At 35.9% G+C, this 15,848-nt stretch overlaps 1 protein-coding gene across 5 annotated transcripts in view; it reads left to right on the top strand.

Annotated features, from left to right (window-relative positions):
- Positions 1 to 15,848, top strand: part of Nalcn (sodium leak channel, non-selective) — a 307,060-nt gene that overhangs the window by 57,764 nt on the left and 233,448 nt on the right. For 4 of the 5 annotated variants that reach the window (XM_031360818.1, XM_031360815.1, XM_031360819.1 and 1 more), the window contains exon 7: positions 606 to 760. In XM_031360818.1, the coding sequence (XP_031216678.1) occupies positions 606 to 760 (155 nt within the window). The remainder of the gene's footprint in view (positions 1 to 605; positions 761 to 15,848) is intronic. The other variant, XM_031360820.1, reaches the window with a different exon arrangement.

Here is a 15,848-nt window from a genome sequence, read left to right as displayed (position 1 = left end):
GAAACTGGGAATGGAGAAATTTACATGTAAATAAAGAAAATATCTAAAAGGAAAAAAAAAAAGAAAAAGGTTCTTTCATCACTTAATGTTGACTGAAAGGAGTAGTAAAATGTGTGCCTAATAGTACACGAAATTTCTGAATGACAAATTCTCACACAAATTAGCAACCCTTCACATCTCTACTCATTTGCTTATTAGAATCTTTTAAAATAAGCTTTAAATAAATATATATTAAAAATAATTTTCATAAAGTATATTCTGATCATAGTTTCAGTTCACCCAATTCTTCTCAAGTTCCCTTTACCTCTTCAACTGCCCAACTCCATGTACTTTCTTTCTCTTTTTCATTAGAAAAAAAAAGAAAATAGACCAAAAAACCCACCAAAACCCAGAAATCATATGGTAGTATTATTTCAACATGCTCTATGGGTATGAATCAACTATTATTTAACAACCTACAATCCTTGTAATGCCATTCACAAATTACCAGTCTCAATTTGTATCTATATATAGCAGTTATTGGCAATGGTTTCTTAATAACTTATTTTAATTGATGCTTATAACTCTTAAAATTTCTAACACTTTCATGTACTATTTGTCCACAGGAATGTAACCTGGAATAGCTTAGCTATCCCAGATACACACTGCTCCCCAGAGCTAGAAGAAGGCTATCAGTGTCCCCCAGGATTTAAATGCATGGACCTGGAAGACCTGGGACTTAGCAGGCAAGAGCTGGGCTACAGTGGCTTTAATGAGATAGGTCTGTCTTACTGGCAATATATATTTTCAGTTTTTGTTTATAATGTTTATGAAATGAAAAATATATTTGTGTAACTAATATTTCATTTTATGGCTACTAGTAGTATAAAAGAAACATAAATGAAAATTGAATTATATGCATATGTATAACATATATTTTACCCTACAAGCTATGATATACAGACTCTGTGTGTATCATATATCTATAAAGAGTTAATGGTCTCTCATTTTAGGCTATTATTTTTGTTTGTAGCCTTTAAAGTATTTTCTTGTTGATTGAGATTCAGAGTTGCTAATTCTAAGACAAGTAAGATCTGACTTTCTTACACTTGTAGATATCCAGTAGCTAAGGTAAGTCTCAAAATATGCAGCATTACATATTTGTGACTACAGAAAGATGAAAATTAACAGGAACAGAAAATAGCTAATTAAATACTTATGGATATGCCTTTTCTGTGTAACCAGTAGATGGGAAATGCTAGTCTATGTACATAAGGTGCTAATGTGTATATTTCTCTTTGTCTTCTCTGTTAAGTGCTGAAATATGCCATGATTTACCTAACATTACTCTGTTTATTATAACTTCATCCCAGCTTTGCATATTTAATTATTAAAGCAATATTAAGTTCTACACAAGTATTTTGAGCTTTGAGAATTCTTATTGAAATAATTTTCAATAATGAATGGGGATTGTGTTGTTTTGAAAGCCAAATTTATTTCTTGAATTTGATGAGGGAAACTGAAATGGAGGATTTTGTAGTTAAGGAGGAGTATGCATCAGTCTACAGATGCTTCAAGATGGTGTATTTTTTGTTGTTGTTGTTTTTCGAGACAGGGTTTCTCTATGTAGCTCTGGCTGTCCTTGAACTCACTTTGTAGACCAGGTTGGCCTCGAACTCAGAAATCCGCCTGCCTCTGCCTCCCAAGTGCTGGGATTAAAGGCGTGTGCCACCACCGCCCTGCCAAGGATGATGTATTAAAATCTAGACTATGAACTAGAGTTTCAGGAAAGATCTGAACTAAGGGACACAGTTATAACCCTCTGACAGAGTACAATACAGAAGTAGATAGAAAAGGACATCATGGTACTTCTTTTTAAGTCGATTTTGCAAATAACATCTCTAAATGTTATTCTTATATTTTAATGTGCCCTCAACTTGACTTTTGACATTGTAGCTAGATGGCATCCATAGACTCACTTTATTTGACCAAATGATATAGTTTCTTATTTCACAAAAATCTAGAAGTCAGCTGATATTGTCAATGTGTTCTAAACTTAAGCCATCCTCAAAACCAATCTTAAGACTCTTTCCTTGTGTTTCACAGGCACAGGCCTCTTAGGGAAACATTGACTTCCAAGAGTAAGCAATAATCTACAGATATTGTGAGAGATGAGATGCACAGATTTGGATAGGCAGCATGAGACATAGTCTAATGATCCCACTGGGCAGACTAGAATGCAGGACTATAGCTCATGCCTTTAATAGATGTGCTCATAAATCTCATAATGAGTGACTAACATTCAAGGGCTCAGCCACCTTTGAACGATCTTTATGTCACATTGCTCAAATAAATCATACCCTATTTTAAATATATCAGTTGTTTCCAAAGTCAAAGCGCAGCTGTGTTCAAGTTGGTTCATCTTTCTGCACTATGACATACAAATAACTTAATGGATTAAAAATCACAATCTCCTTCATTGGGGACCGTGTACTCAGTTCAATGGATAGCTGTGAGCCTCTACATCTGTGTTAGTTAGGTACTGTCAGAGCCTCTCAGGAGATAGCTATTGTTCTGGCAGCATGTGTATAGAAGAGAATTGCAAATTCGATCATCAATAGGAGGAGAGGACCTCGGCCCTGTGAAGGTTCTGTGCCCCAGTGTAGGGGAATGCCAGGGCCAATAAGTGGGAGAAGGTGGGGTCGCAGGCATGTGGAGGGGAGAGGCAACAGGGGTTTGTTCTTGTTGTTTTTGTTTGTTTGTTTGTTTGTTTTTTGGAGGAGAAACTGGGAAAGGAGAAATTTACATGTAAATAAAGAAAATATCTAAAAAAAAAAAAAAAAAAAAGGAAAGTGAGGTCACACAATGCCCATACTTACCAGTCAGCATGGAGTATATGGTCTAGTGGGCTTTCAAGGTCTTCCAGTCAGAGGGAAAACAGTGACTGACAGCTCTTGATAATGTCTCTTTCTTTACCTTGTTTCCAATGTCATATGATATTGTAATATTAAAAAAAAATCGCAATCTCTCTTTGTGAAAGAATGTCTCCTTAGGAAAAGTTCTGGGTGAGGGAATTGGGGGGAGCTTGAGAAGATCAGTTTTAGGAGGTTGTTTCCCTGAAGCTGTAGGCTCCCGTTAAACCAGGCTTTTTGTTCTTGTTGTCTGCATCCATCTGCAGGATTTAAGCTCTTTGAAAACAGGAAGTGCATCTTTTCATGTTCCTGTCTCCAGGGCTTTTGCAATGACTAGCTCATACTGAGTCCTTCGTAAATATTGAATAATTGTATGGGAAAAAGTTTATGAAACAGGACAATAGAAAATTAGGTTATTGTCTGGTTGTTCTTTTCCTTGAATGTGTATGATTTGTTGGTGGAAGTCCTCATGACTTCTATTTTTATGAACACTTAATTGGACCTGATTGCTTCTTTTGCTAAAGGATGTTTGAAATCATTGTCATTGTTGGACTATTGATTAGATGATAAAATGTTGACTTAGTATGATAATCAAAAACTTTTAGGCCTGGGAGATGGCTCAGTGGGTAAGAGTGCTTTCTCTGAACACAAGTGACATGAGTTCAAATTTATAGGACTCACAAATAGCAGAGCATAGCTATTTTCTATAATCCCAGAAATCAGAGGCATGAAACAAACATCCCAAGAGCTCCTGGCCAGCTATCCTAGTTGAAAATTGCAAGCTTCTTGTTTAGTGAGAGACTTCCTCGAACAAGATAGTGTACAGTGATAAAGGAAGACACCCAAAGTTCAACTCTGGCCTTCACACTCAGACATCCACACATGTATATACATCAATCACAAAAACAATCAATAAATTAATTAAAAATTAAATATTCATACTAGATTAGGCTGAAGTGGAAAATTTCTTCCTGATAAACTGTATTTTAGGAGATTGATATTAATTTGCTTCTGAAAAAAAGATAATGCTCCTTGCAAAATTAGGTGTGGAAATTTTAGATTTGTATGATCATCTCTATATGTATTCATCTGGATTTAAGACATTGTTAATTGCCTAGATATGCTTAGAATTTGGCCAACACACTTACATAAGTAAGTAATTATGATTAGTTTAAAAAAACCATGTTTCCCATTTTTTCTAATCAAACTATCATACAAGATGGATTTTGATTCATTTGTATGTTTCTCTCATAAAAAGGTTTGTTATTAAGTTATTATTGATAATGTTGAGAAACTCAAATTTGGAAATACATGAGGAATGCAAAAGCATTAAGTAGAAAATTACAAAAAAGCAAAGACAACTCTGTATTCCTAAAATCACTCAAACTTCAGAGAGACTGAGAAACCAAATTCCATTTTCCATCTGAGTCTGGTGGTGCTATCCTGTAATCACAGATATCCAGAAGTCTGGGGCAGGAAGATTGAAAATTCAAATAATTCAGCTGAAGTTACAGAGCAAATATAAGACCAAACTAGTCATCTTAGACCAGTTTCAAAACAAAAATATGAAAAGAGTGATATAATATTAAGTGGTAGAGAATTTGCTGACCATTAATGAGACTCTAGTTTAATTCCTCGAGACTATCAAAAGTAGAACAAAAAACAAAATAGTTTCTACCTACAAGGTCTTTGAAATAACTCTAGCTGTATGCCACAACCCAGAAGATAAAGTGTCTAATAGAAATTTTCCTGAAAGTGTCCTGGCTTCTCTGAAGCTAAGACACTGCAGGATATCTGTCTTATAAAACAATGGATATGGAGCCCGGGAAATGGTTCAGCAGTTAAGAGCATTTGATGTGCTAGCAGGGGATCCAGAAAAATCAGTGTTAAGTGTCTCATAAGCAAACCACCTATATGCCAGTTCCAGGAGATCCAACCACTTCTGGTCTTTGTGAGCTACACTCAAATGGCATGCATATGGACATGTCACACACACTCACAGCTACACTCACATGACACACATGCACACACAAGCACGTGAGCAAACACACTAAAAATAGAAATAAATATTCAGATAATGTATGTTGTGGTCCTGAGGACACGAATCATTCTCTATTTGTGTAAAGGAATCAGTATGTAGATGTGTAGAGTCTTTGGAACTTTATGTGGTATCAGGACAGAGAGCCTCTCAATCTTGCAATAGTTGGTAAAGACATGAGATGTAACCAGCACCCTCAACCTGCACTGTAACATAGACCTATGAGCTAAACAAAACAAAACAAAACAAACATAAAAAAACAAAACCCTTTCTCTCTCAAGTTGCTTTGGTCTGAGTGTTTTATTACAACAGAAAACCAAACTAATCTATAGACACTTATCTACACTTATTTGCCAAGATTAGTTGCATCCTTCTTTTTTTTTAACTGCAAAGATTTTTTAAGTGAATTATTTGTCTTAAATACTTTTCAGTACACTTTATATACATGGTATGATTATTTTTTATTTATCATAGAAATTAAAATTTAACAGGCATTAAATTTCATTAGGAATTCAATTATATTTAAATCTCTTTTTATACAGGGATGAGTGAAAAATATTATGGCAAAATATATATTATATATAATAGTCTAGAAGGCATTCAGCCAACTCACAGTGACTTATAGTAAGCTTCATCTATCAAATTAAGGATTTATAAATTATAAAGTAAATATTATAAGGTATGATTAGGTAGATAAAAAAGAAAATGGAGAATCTGCTATAAGAATGTCCACATCCTGAAAAGTAAAGCTTAATACATTTTTTGTATAATATATTGCAAATATAATACAAGTATATGTCTGCTGGCATGAGTCTATATTACAAAGCCATAATTACATACTTTGAAAATAACTTGAAAATCAAAATGGTGTTAGCTAGAGCCATGACCTTTAAAATTATCTCTGTGTTGGAAAAGTATTGAGATCAGCTCATAAATGCTTGATTATACTTATCCAAGAAAAGTAAGAAACTGAACAATTATGTCTGAGCTTGTGTGCGCTATCTGCTTTAGTGGACTTGAAATTGAAATGAGCAGGTGACTTCTCTGCCGCAGAAGTTTCAGAAAGCATGGTAGTGCTAAGATAAATAACACTTCAATATGAATTGTGGTATTGCATGTCTGGGAGGTGACTTTCAGAAATAAAATTTCCATGTATAACATGGATTTGCAACAGACCTGTCTTTTAGGGTTACTAGGAGAAATAACTGGGGAACTGTACCTAGAATATGTCTGCTACAGATGACCTACCAGAAATTAGAGTAGCAATGATAAAATATGAATGCATTTGTGTGTTGTTTAATGGGTAAATGACACATTCAGGAGGAAGATGAGATGTAGAAGCCTTCAGGTGAACACACTTGACTCTGATGTTATTTGCTTTGGTTTATAGCTGTTTACTATCATTTTGTGTCTTGGAGCAGAGAAAAGGGTAGAGGCACTGATGCAAATGACCACTGCCCAAACAGATGTGACACGCAATTAGAAAAAAGCAATACCAACTCTGTCATCTTTGGGTAAGAAATCACAGCAAATACCATTTAACAGGCAATTTACTTGTCATGGTCTTTCAGGGAGAAAGTACAACATTTGATGCAGCACAGCAGTACAAAGCTACCCCGGGGGTGGCTTTAACTCCCAGTTAATTGCATAGTCAGGTATAAAACAGAGCATGTTGAGCTTGGATGATAAAACTCACCGTAGAATATCACCCAAGGAGTAGATAGACAAGGGCATGTTTTGTTACTAATCTTTAGAACCATAAGCCCAATGGAGAAAAGCCAAATTTTTAAATATCCAGAATAAGTTAAATATAATTAAAGACAACTCATATCAAAGGAAGCCGATGAGCAAAAGAAAAATACAAATTACAAAATTCTAAAAAGGCATTTAAATAAAATGTGCTTTGTGCTTTGTGCTATGTGTACTGTGTATAGTAAACTATTTCTGGATTCTTTAAATATAATAATCAAAGATAAATTGCAAAACACTGTGTCATGTCAGTGACTAATTGTCTAACAGACAGAAGTTTTTTTGTAATTACTATAATTATTTACTACAACCACTGTTATCATTCATTGATTGCTTATTACATAACTGGCAGCTGGAGAAGGGTCATCCATTCATTGTCTTTTAATTCTCAAAACAAACACACTAGGTATGCTATTCCTATTCCATGAATAAAGAGAATGAGACAAGAGTTACAAGAGTCAAGGTTGCTCTTCTGGGTGGTCAGGTGGAAGCACTGCTCTTGGCCTGCCAACTAATAAATTATGAACTCAGTTGCAAAGAGCTCCATACCTGTGGCTTGTTAAGACAGCCAGTTCATGACAACATCTTATCCTGATAATAGACATGATGTGTCCTCCAATACTGTGATCTCTAGATAACTGCACCTTGTTCTCTTGTCTGAGGTCAAAAGATGGGTGGAAATAAGAATGATATTCTCTGAAAACCAATGATTTCTGCATGGCAAGATTGTTGCTCTCTGGCTCGAGTGTAGTCCTTTATCTCCTGTGTGACAGGAAGTTCTTATATTCAGTCACCTCTCAGTATCTTTACAGATTGGTTCCAGGGACCCTCAAAATGCCAAAATCCTCTGATGCTCAAGTTGTATATTTGTACATGAATTGTCCACATTCTCAGATCATTTTATGTCAGCTCTACATTACCCCCATTAACTTTTGTTAACGCAATCTGAATGTTGTGTAAGTGGTTGTTATGCCACATTTTCTAGGAAATAATAATTAGACCAAAAGTATGTAAATGTTTAGTCTATGTATAGTTAACATGAGTCTATTCATTTGTGCATTTGAATTCAACAAATTAGCCTTCTTAATAAAAAAAATTCATAGAGTTTTCCTTATACACTTCTTAAAGTATCAAATGTACAAGCTACCAGTTGTTAGCTTACCAGGAATTACAATATGATTTTTGGATGCTTACAAATTTATAGAAAGGGTCTTTTATATTTGTGATTTCTTTCTCCTATCAGTAACTAAATTGATCATTTTTTTAAAATTGCAAAAAGAAATTAAGGAGTAGCTGAGTCTACCAAATTTTCTGATTCTCAAGAGACTTCTGGAAAGTGTGGCTATGTATACTGAGGTGTTTGGATTGCCTCCCCAGGGAGAAGTACTCATATTCTTACTGTTGTTTACTTTACAATGTTGTCCGTGTTTGACTTTGGTAGTATTGACCATAAGATGGACTCAGATCCTCATGAGAACCCTAAGTGATTCAATACCAGTGAGAAGCACCAGTGACAGCTCTCATTACAAGAGTGTTCAGTGCAGGGACTCACCTGTATATCTCATTGAAATAAGACTGACAATGAATCCTCACTCACAGGACTAATGCTTCATTTCTGATACATGTGCTCGGCATTCTATTTTTATGATAATTTGTCCCATAGTACATCTAATATTAAATATGAATATAAAATATGGTAAAAACAAATTATGTTGAACCAAATCATAATAGACTATGAACTGAACTATCTTGATACTGCAGCTAAAAGACTGAGTCTCAGATTTCAGTGTTGTTAAACTATGTTTCATGGTACTCTGCATGATACCAGATGCAAAGTTTACAAGTAGATAGAAAATAGAAATTGATTATACATCTATGCTGCTGCTGTATGTTTCTACTGCACTTACATTTAAAAAGCCACACTCAAGACTAATTTGTAAAACATATAATTGAGAATTATATTGCTTTCAGAAAAAAGCACCACAAGGTAGTTTTCCCTGCATTTTTCATTATTAGTATTACCACTGCAATTACTTATTGATTTTTGTGAAGGATGCATATGGAAGAAAGCTGGAACAATCAAACCTAAGAATCCAAAGCACTTGTACTTACTTTAATCTGACTATCCTGTGTTTGCTCTCTAAGGAGTTCCATTGTTCTGGGATAAGGAAAATCCAACCTAATTTTGTTGAATATATGACAAGATTCTGTATGAAACTCACAAGAACAATGGCTGTGGGAAGACCCTTAGAAAATGTGAAGATCAAGTTATCACCCTGTTTGAGATACATTGTAGGCACAAGGGTTTTAAAAGACAGGAAGTCTGGGATTTACTAGATCCTCAAAGCACATCACAAACTTACTTAACTGAAGTTAATGTTTAGGTATTTGTCTAAATGTTAAAAAGTAAGATACTGGTAAGTATATTTTGCAATGTAACTGAAGAGGAGGAAGCTACTGTCTGCTGTCCAGCAGCTGTTTAGGAGTTCTTGTTGAATGGGTTAGAAAGTACAGCTTCTAGAAGGAGTTTCCAGCAGACAGTGAAGGGCATGTGCAACAGGAACACAAGGGGGAAAGTGATAACATGATTTTCAAAACATAGTATGTATTTGTGGTATCTAGTGGTTTAAAACCAGCATTTATAGATACAATTTATATATCTTTAAATATAATTTTTTAAAAATTTAATCTTTTGTTATTTATTTATTACACTCCAGATTTTATTCCCCTTTTAGTCTATCCTCTGACTCTTCCACATCCCATACCTTCTCCCTGCCCCCTGTCTTTTCTAGGAGGATATCCCTACCCCACCTGTCCTCAAAACTTCCTGGGGCCTCCAGTCTCTTGAGGGTTAGGTACATCTTCTCTGACTGAACCCCGACCTGGCAGTCCTCTGTTGTATATGTGTTGGGAACCTCATATCAGCTGGTATATGCTACCTGGTTGGTGGTCCAGTGTCTAAGATAACTCGGGGGTCCAGGTTAATTGAGACTGCTGGTCCTCCTGCAGGGCCATCCTCCTCCTCAGCTTCTTCCAGCTTTTCCCTAATTTAACCACAGGGGTCAGCAGCTTCTGTTCATTGGTTAGGTGCAAATATCTGCATCTGACTTTTTCAGCTGCTTGTTGGGTCTTCGGAGAGCAGTCATGATAGGTCCCTTTTTGTGAGCATTCTATAGCCTCAGTAACAGTGTCAGGCCTTGGGGCATCCCCTTGAGCTGGATCCCACTTTGGGCCTGTTGCTGGACCTTCTTTTCCTCAGGCTCTTCTCCATTTCCATCCCTGTAGTTCTTTCAAACAGGAACAATTATGGGTTTTGACTGTAGGATGGTGACCCCATCCCTCACTGGATGCCCTGTCTTTCTGCTGGAGGTGGACTCTACAAGTTCCCTCTCCCTACTGTAGGGCATGTCATCTAAGGTCCCCTCATTTGAGTCCTGAGATTCTCTCACTCCCCAGGTCTCTGGTACATTCTGGAAGCTCCCCCCAACCTCCTACTTCCCGAGATTGCCTGTTTCCACTCTTCCTGTTGACCCTCAGGGCTTCAGTCCATATTTTAAATACAATATAAAATAAACACTGTCATATATAATTACCTCCCTCTTTCCTCTCACTTTTACTTACTTTCATTTTTTTTTTGCAAATGTCATAATTTTAAACACAAAATGCTGTTAATTTTATTCTCACTGAGAGACATTTAAGTGGCCTTCAGAACCAAGTATACTGACTAAACCAATTCTAGGTTGAGAATATGTGAATACTCTCCTATGCACATACAGAAGCACTGCTTAAAATAGATACCTCTATAGGAAGACCAGCAGTCTCAACTAACCCGGTTCACTGAGATCTCTCAGACACTGAGCCATCAAACAGGCAGCATATACTGGCTGGTCTGGCCTCAGTGGGAAAAGTGCCTAACCCTTTAGAGACTTGAGGCCCCAGGGATTGGGGAGGCCTGGCAAAGGAGGGGGCACATCCTCTTAGTGGGAGGAGGAATGGGGTGAGGAACTGTGGGAGGGCAGAGCAGGACTGTAGTGACTGGACTGTAAAAAATAGAAGTAATTTTTTAAAAAGTATTTGGATGAAGCACCTAGCATTGCAGAGACTTGAAGTACTAGGTTGGGGGGATATTCAGAGAAGAAGCAGGGGTAGGGGAAGGATTGTGGGAGGGGTGACCTGAAGGTGGGCAGTGAGCAGGATGTAAAGTGAATAAGTAAAAATATAAAATTAAATTTAAAAAATACCTTCACAGACATACCCAGAGGTAGGCTTTATTAGTAACCCTGACATCTCTCAACACAATCAAGTTAACAGGCCAACCCTCACACATGTTACACACTGGTCTCTGAAGACAAAATTACATTTAATTGTCTCCCTTCTGCTGGATTATAACAGTTCACAGTTCATCATACCTCTCTCTCTCTCTCTCTCTCTCTCTCTCTCTCTCTCTCTCTCTCTCTCTCTCTCTCTCTCTCTCTTCCCTCTCCCCCTTGTTTTCTCCATTAGCTATTTAGAAAGTGGTACTTCCAGTAAGAACAAATGGTGTTTTTTCTCCTTGGATTAAAAGGAATATCATGAGTTAATTTTTGTTGTTGTTGTTAACTGATTTTTACAAAGCTTTGTAAGATTAAAACAGATGATGCCAGAAGGAACCGAAATTGTGTCAAAGTAATGGACGAGACCTCTTTCATAATGCCATCAGGTGTCCTAGCCACACTTCATTTTAACCTATGGGAAAACACCTGGAGGGGCTAATTAGCTTGCATCTGTCTGTGATTAGACTGCAAAGGCTAGGAGAAAATCACTGTCAGAAAGTAGAGAGAACTTACTGGATGGGGAAGAAAGAACAGCAGCAGCTGGTGGAAAAATAAGAACAGATCTTCACACAATGTGTGGGAGAACCCTGGGCCACTAAAGATCTGAAAGAAAAGGAGAAATTCAGGGGCAGCAGCAGACTGTGTGCAAGATATGCAAATAATTATGAATGGATGTGAATGCAATGCCTACTCACTCACCATTACATCAAAGAAGGGAAACAAATATGACTACGCATCTCACATTGTGCCAAGCATGGGTAAGGGAAGGTTCCTAAGTAGGTTCACAATACTCAAGCCTACCTATCAGTGTTAGAGCCTGTAGTTTATTGACATTTTGGCATCAATAAATTTATTAATTTATCCATAGTCTATATTTTTACATGTGGAAGTTTTATGCTTTTTGCTAGTTGATCTCTTCTGTAGAGATTCATGCCATTAAGAAACAATGAATGGGTGAACAGGAACCATTTTAGTAGAGCCAGTAACTGAGATTTCTAGAAAGTAAATCCATCAAGGAAAAGGATAGCAAATACAATGATCATAGCAAAAAAATGAAAAATTGAAATTATATCTAAAATAAATAAAATAACTAATAAAAGGTTGTTAAAAACAAAATGTATCCTATCACATAAGGATTATGAAACCTAATAAGCTATTTAAAATATTCTAGTATTACTATTGTAGTACTTCTTTGTTCTTTTTTTAAACCAAAGAGGAGTCTATTAAAATATTACTTGTTGATATCAATTTTATTCCCTTGAATAAAAATAAGTTCTGTATTTATAATTTAGTGATCTACCTAACAGTGGGTATATATTCATAATGCTCAGAATGCAAACCAGCAAGATGGCTCAGTGTGTAACAGTGCTTGCTTCAAAGCTTGACGACCTATTTGATCCCGAGGACTCACATGGTGGAAGGAGAGAAAAAACTCCCACAAATTGTTTTTTGTCCTCCACACATGTGCTGTGGAACACACCACAACACACACACACACGCACATACACACACACTCACAAACACACACACACACAAAAATCAATTATTCAGTCAATGTAATAAAAGACTTTTAAAAGAATACTCACACAATTGAATTGATAAAAACCAGCAAAAAGTATAGAATTATAAAACCTATAAGCCATTTTATTCTTGCTAGTAAAATTTTTGCCAACTTGTTACTAAATTAAATAGAAGTATACTGAAAATATTTATTTTAAATATCAATAGCCCATGAGGCCCATTAGCAGGTTAAATGTTAATTCCCTTATTTTGCTTGGATGGAATGCTTATGAGCCTCAGGAACAACTTTATCAGTCTACAACAAAATGGCAGAACATAAGCTTAGATACTTGAGAGAGCACCTTGTGTTGTTTGATTGTCAACATTGCATCCAAATCTAGAGTCACCTGGGAAGAGAGTCTTAGTGACAGGCTGTTCTGTGATCATGTCTGTGGGTAATGGTCTCATCTAGATTGCTGTGAGAAGACTCAGCCCACAGTGGGCAATATATTCCCAAAGTCTGGTTTCTGAACTATATAAAACAAGGAGAAAATGAATTGAGAAGTAGGCATCATGAATTCCTTCTCTCTTGCACGTCACTGTAGGTGTAGATAGATGTCTTAAGTCACTGCTTTAATTTCCCTGTAGTAAATAATATTAAAAATACTGGCCTGGGGTTTCTACCCCACCTTTAGTTACTGAGTTCCTGGATAAAAACACAAACATAGCCTTTATATTTACAATATGCCTTAGGCAACAGAATAGCTGAGCAGCCTCCTAACCTCCCTGCTGTTAGAATCTACTTTCCTAATGATAACTCCAAATTATTACTTACTATGTTTCATCTGGAATGCTCTTAGCTCCAATTGAGTAGCCCTCGGGGACATGCTTTCCTCTCTTAATCCATGACCACTCTCCTTTCTCCTCTTCTACACATTCTTCCTTTACTCCATGGCGGCTTCTCTTTCTTCTCCTTCTCTCTTTCTGATTCTCTCTCTCCCAAGCTGGTGAAACCTCAACACCACATATGTCTTTTCTGCCCAGCTATTGGCTATTGACATCTTTATTTACCAATAACAGTTAACTGGGTGCAGGGTCACTCAGTGTCTTACATTCCAACTTTTTCGAAGGTTCCAAGTTAGCATTAGAATACAAGCAGCATTAGGTCAACCCACTACACTTCTCTGTGGTGAGAGATTATAACCAGGAATTGTAAGCTAAACTAAAACCTTTATTTTCTATTGCTTTTTGTCAGGACAATTTATCACAGCAACAGAAATAAATTAGGATAAAAGGTATCATATGTTACCATTCATAAGTCTTTGTCTTAGGATTACTATTGCTGTGATTAAACACCATGACTGAAGCAACTTGAGGAAGAAAGAGTTATCAGCTTATGCTTCCACATCATTGTTCATCATCAGATGAAGTCAGAATAGGAACTAAAAGCAGGGCAAGAACCTGAGGCAGAAGGTGATACAGAAGTGTGAAGGGTGCTGCTTACTGGATTGCTCCTCATGGCTTGCTCAGCCTTCTTTCTTATAGAAGCTAAGACTACAAGCCCAGAGATAGTACCACCCAAAATGGGTTGGGCCCTCCACTATTAATCACTAATTGAGAAAATGCCCTACAGCTGGATCTTATGAAGGCATTTTCATAATTGAAGTTTCATTCTTTCAGATAACTCTACGTTGTATAAAACAGACATAAGACTAGCCAGCACAGTCTTGAAACCATCCACACAACAGCATTGAAAGAAATGGATGGCATATACACAGAAACACCATTGCATATAGAACAGTTCACTCTTATTGCTCACTCTCCTCCTTGGGGATAATCAGAACAGATATTTATCTCCCCCACAAGATTCCATTATAAAGGCTCAGGTTATGGGTTTAAATTATAATAGATCTGATGATGACAAGACTGTAGATAAAGACTAGGAGTTATTATATGAGTCTTTAAATTTTATTCTTCATGTTACATTAAGATTCTTGAAGTAATTGGTTTAATCTGAGGAAAGAAAACTTTAAAAATAAATTTGAAGTTGTATTAACAACAAAGGAATTATGAAATTAGATTCTAAGTGCATATTATACTTTTGTTGAATTAGCATATTTGTGTTGCATTGTTCATGTGAAAAATTGAGTACAAATTTGTTGGTGTTGTCAACAGATTTTGCTATTAAACTTATAATTTGTTCAGCAAATTTTGATAACCCTGAGAAATTTATCCTAGCTAAGGATAAATGGCTAAGGTATATAATGATTAGGTATTTAAGTCTTGCCATCTTTGAAGAATTATAAATCTCTCCTCATTATTTATAAATTTCTGCCTACTCCATTAATTACAATTTGATTATTTGATATATTAATACAATTAAGAGCAAGCCTTATGTTAATTAAGCATAGTTGAATCAAATCAGAAAACTTTTGATGCTAAAATTCTAATAATAAAGACAGTAAACCATGATTACTATTTATTTGTAGGATAAATTTTAGAAATTTTAAAGATTTATTCAACAAAACAAAAATTATCTTACTTCAAAAGATACAATTTTCTTTAAGGGTGTAATCATTCATAGATTGGCCTCCCTTCAATGAAAGCCACACATCCAAACATATATGGACAACAAAACTGTATTTGATGGGTTTAAGAAAAAAGAAAGAAGACAAAGTTGAGTGGGTTAGGAAGAGGTAATGCATATGGGAAAAAATGAGGGAGATTAATATAAAATGCATTATACAAAATTTTCAAAGAACTAAAAAAATAAAAAAATACGATGTTGGATTACATGTCTGTTTTTAAGTTAGGTTATTTTCTTTTGTTGAATAAACTTTTAATTGTTCTAAAAATATATTGGAGTTGTTGGCCAGTGTAATCCTATAGAACCAGAAACAGTATAGATTATTGCTAATGATCAGGTCTATCCTCCAAAATTTGATAGCTTTGGTGAAGAGACATCATACTTATCATTGTACATGGAAAACCCAAGGTGGTAGATGCTTCTCCTCTATTTAACAGTTTTTATAGTGTTAAAAGGTGCTATGCACACTACTGGATGGAAAAATAATCATTAATCTAATATAATCACTGCAACCCTGTCTCCCAACCCCAAATAACAACTGGCCTGGAAAACAGTCACTGATGCAGCAAGTGTGGCGTAAATGTCACGGGAATAACCAACTACTTTCTGATTGGGTTTAAGGCCTCATACACATAATGTAAAGCATATATGACACCATTATTGGAGCCAAGAACCTATGAGTAGACAGGTCATTGGCCCAAGTGTAAAATATGGTAGTACTAAAGTACATAATACTAAACTGACTCCTAATGATTTACTATAATATCCAT

Source organism: Mastomys coucha, unplaced genomic scaffold (assembly GCF_008632895.1).
Source record: "Mastomys coucha isolate ucsf_1 unplaced genomic scaffold, UCSF_Mcou_1 pScaffold9, whole genome shotgun sequence".
NCBI classification, from domain to species: Eukaryota; Metazoa; Chordata; class Mammalia; order Rodentia; family Muridae; genus Mastomys; species Mastomys coucha.
The sequence above is the reverse complement of the archived record's forward strand: the minus strand, read 5'-3'. Positions and strand labels throughout refer to the sequence as shown.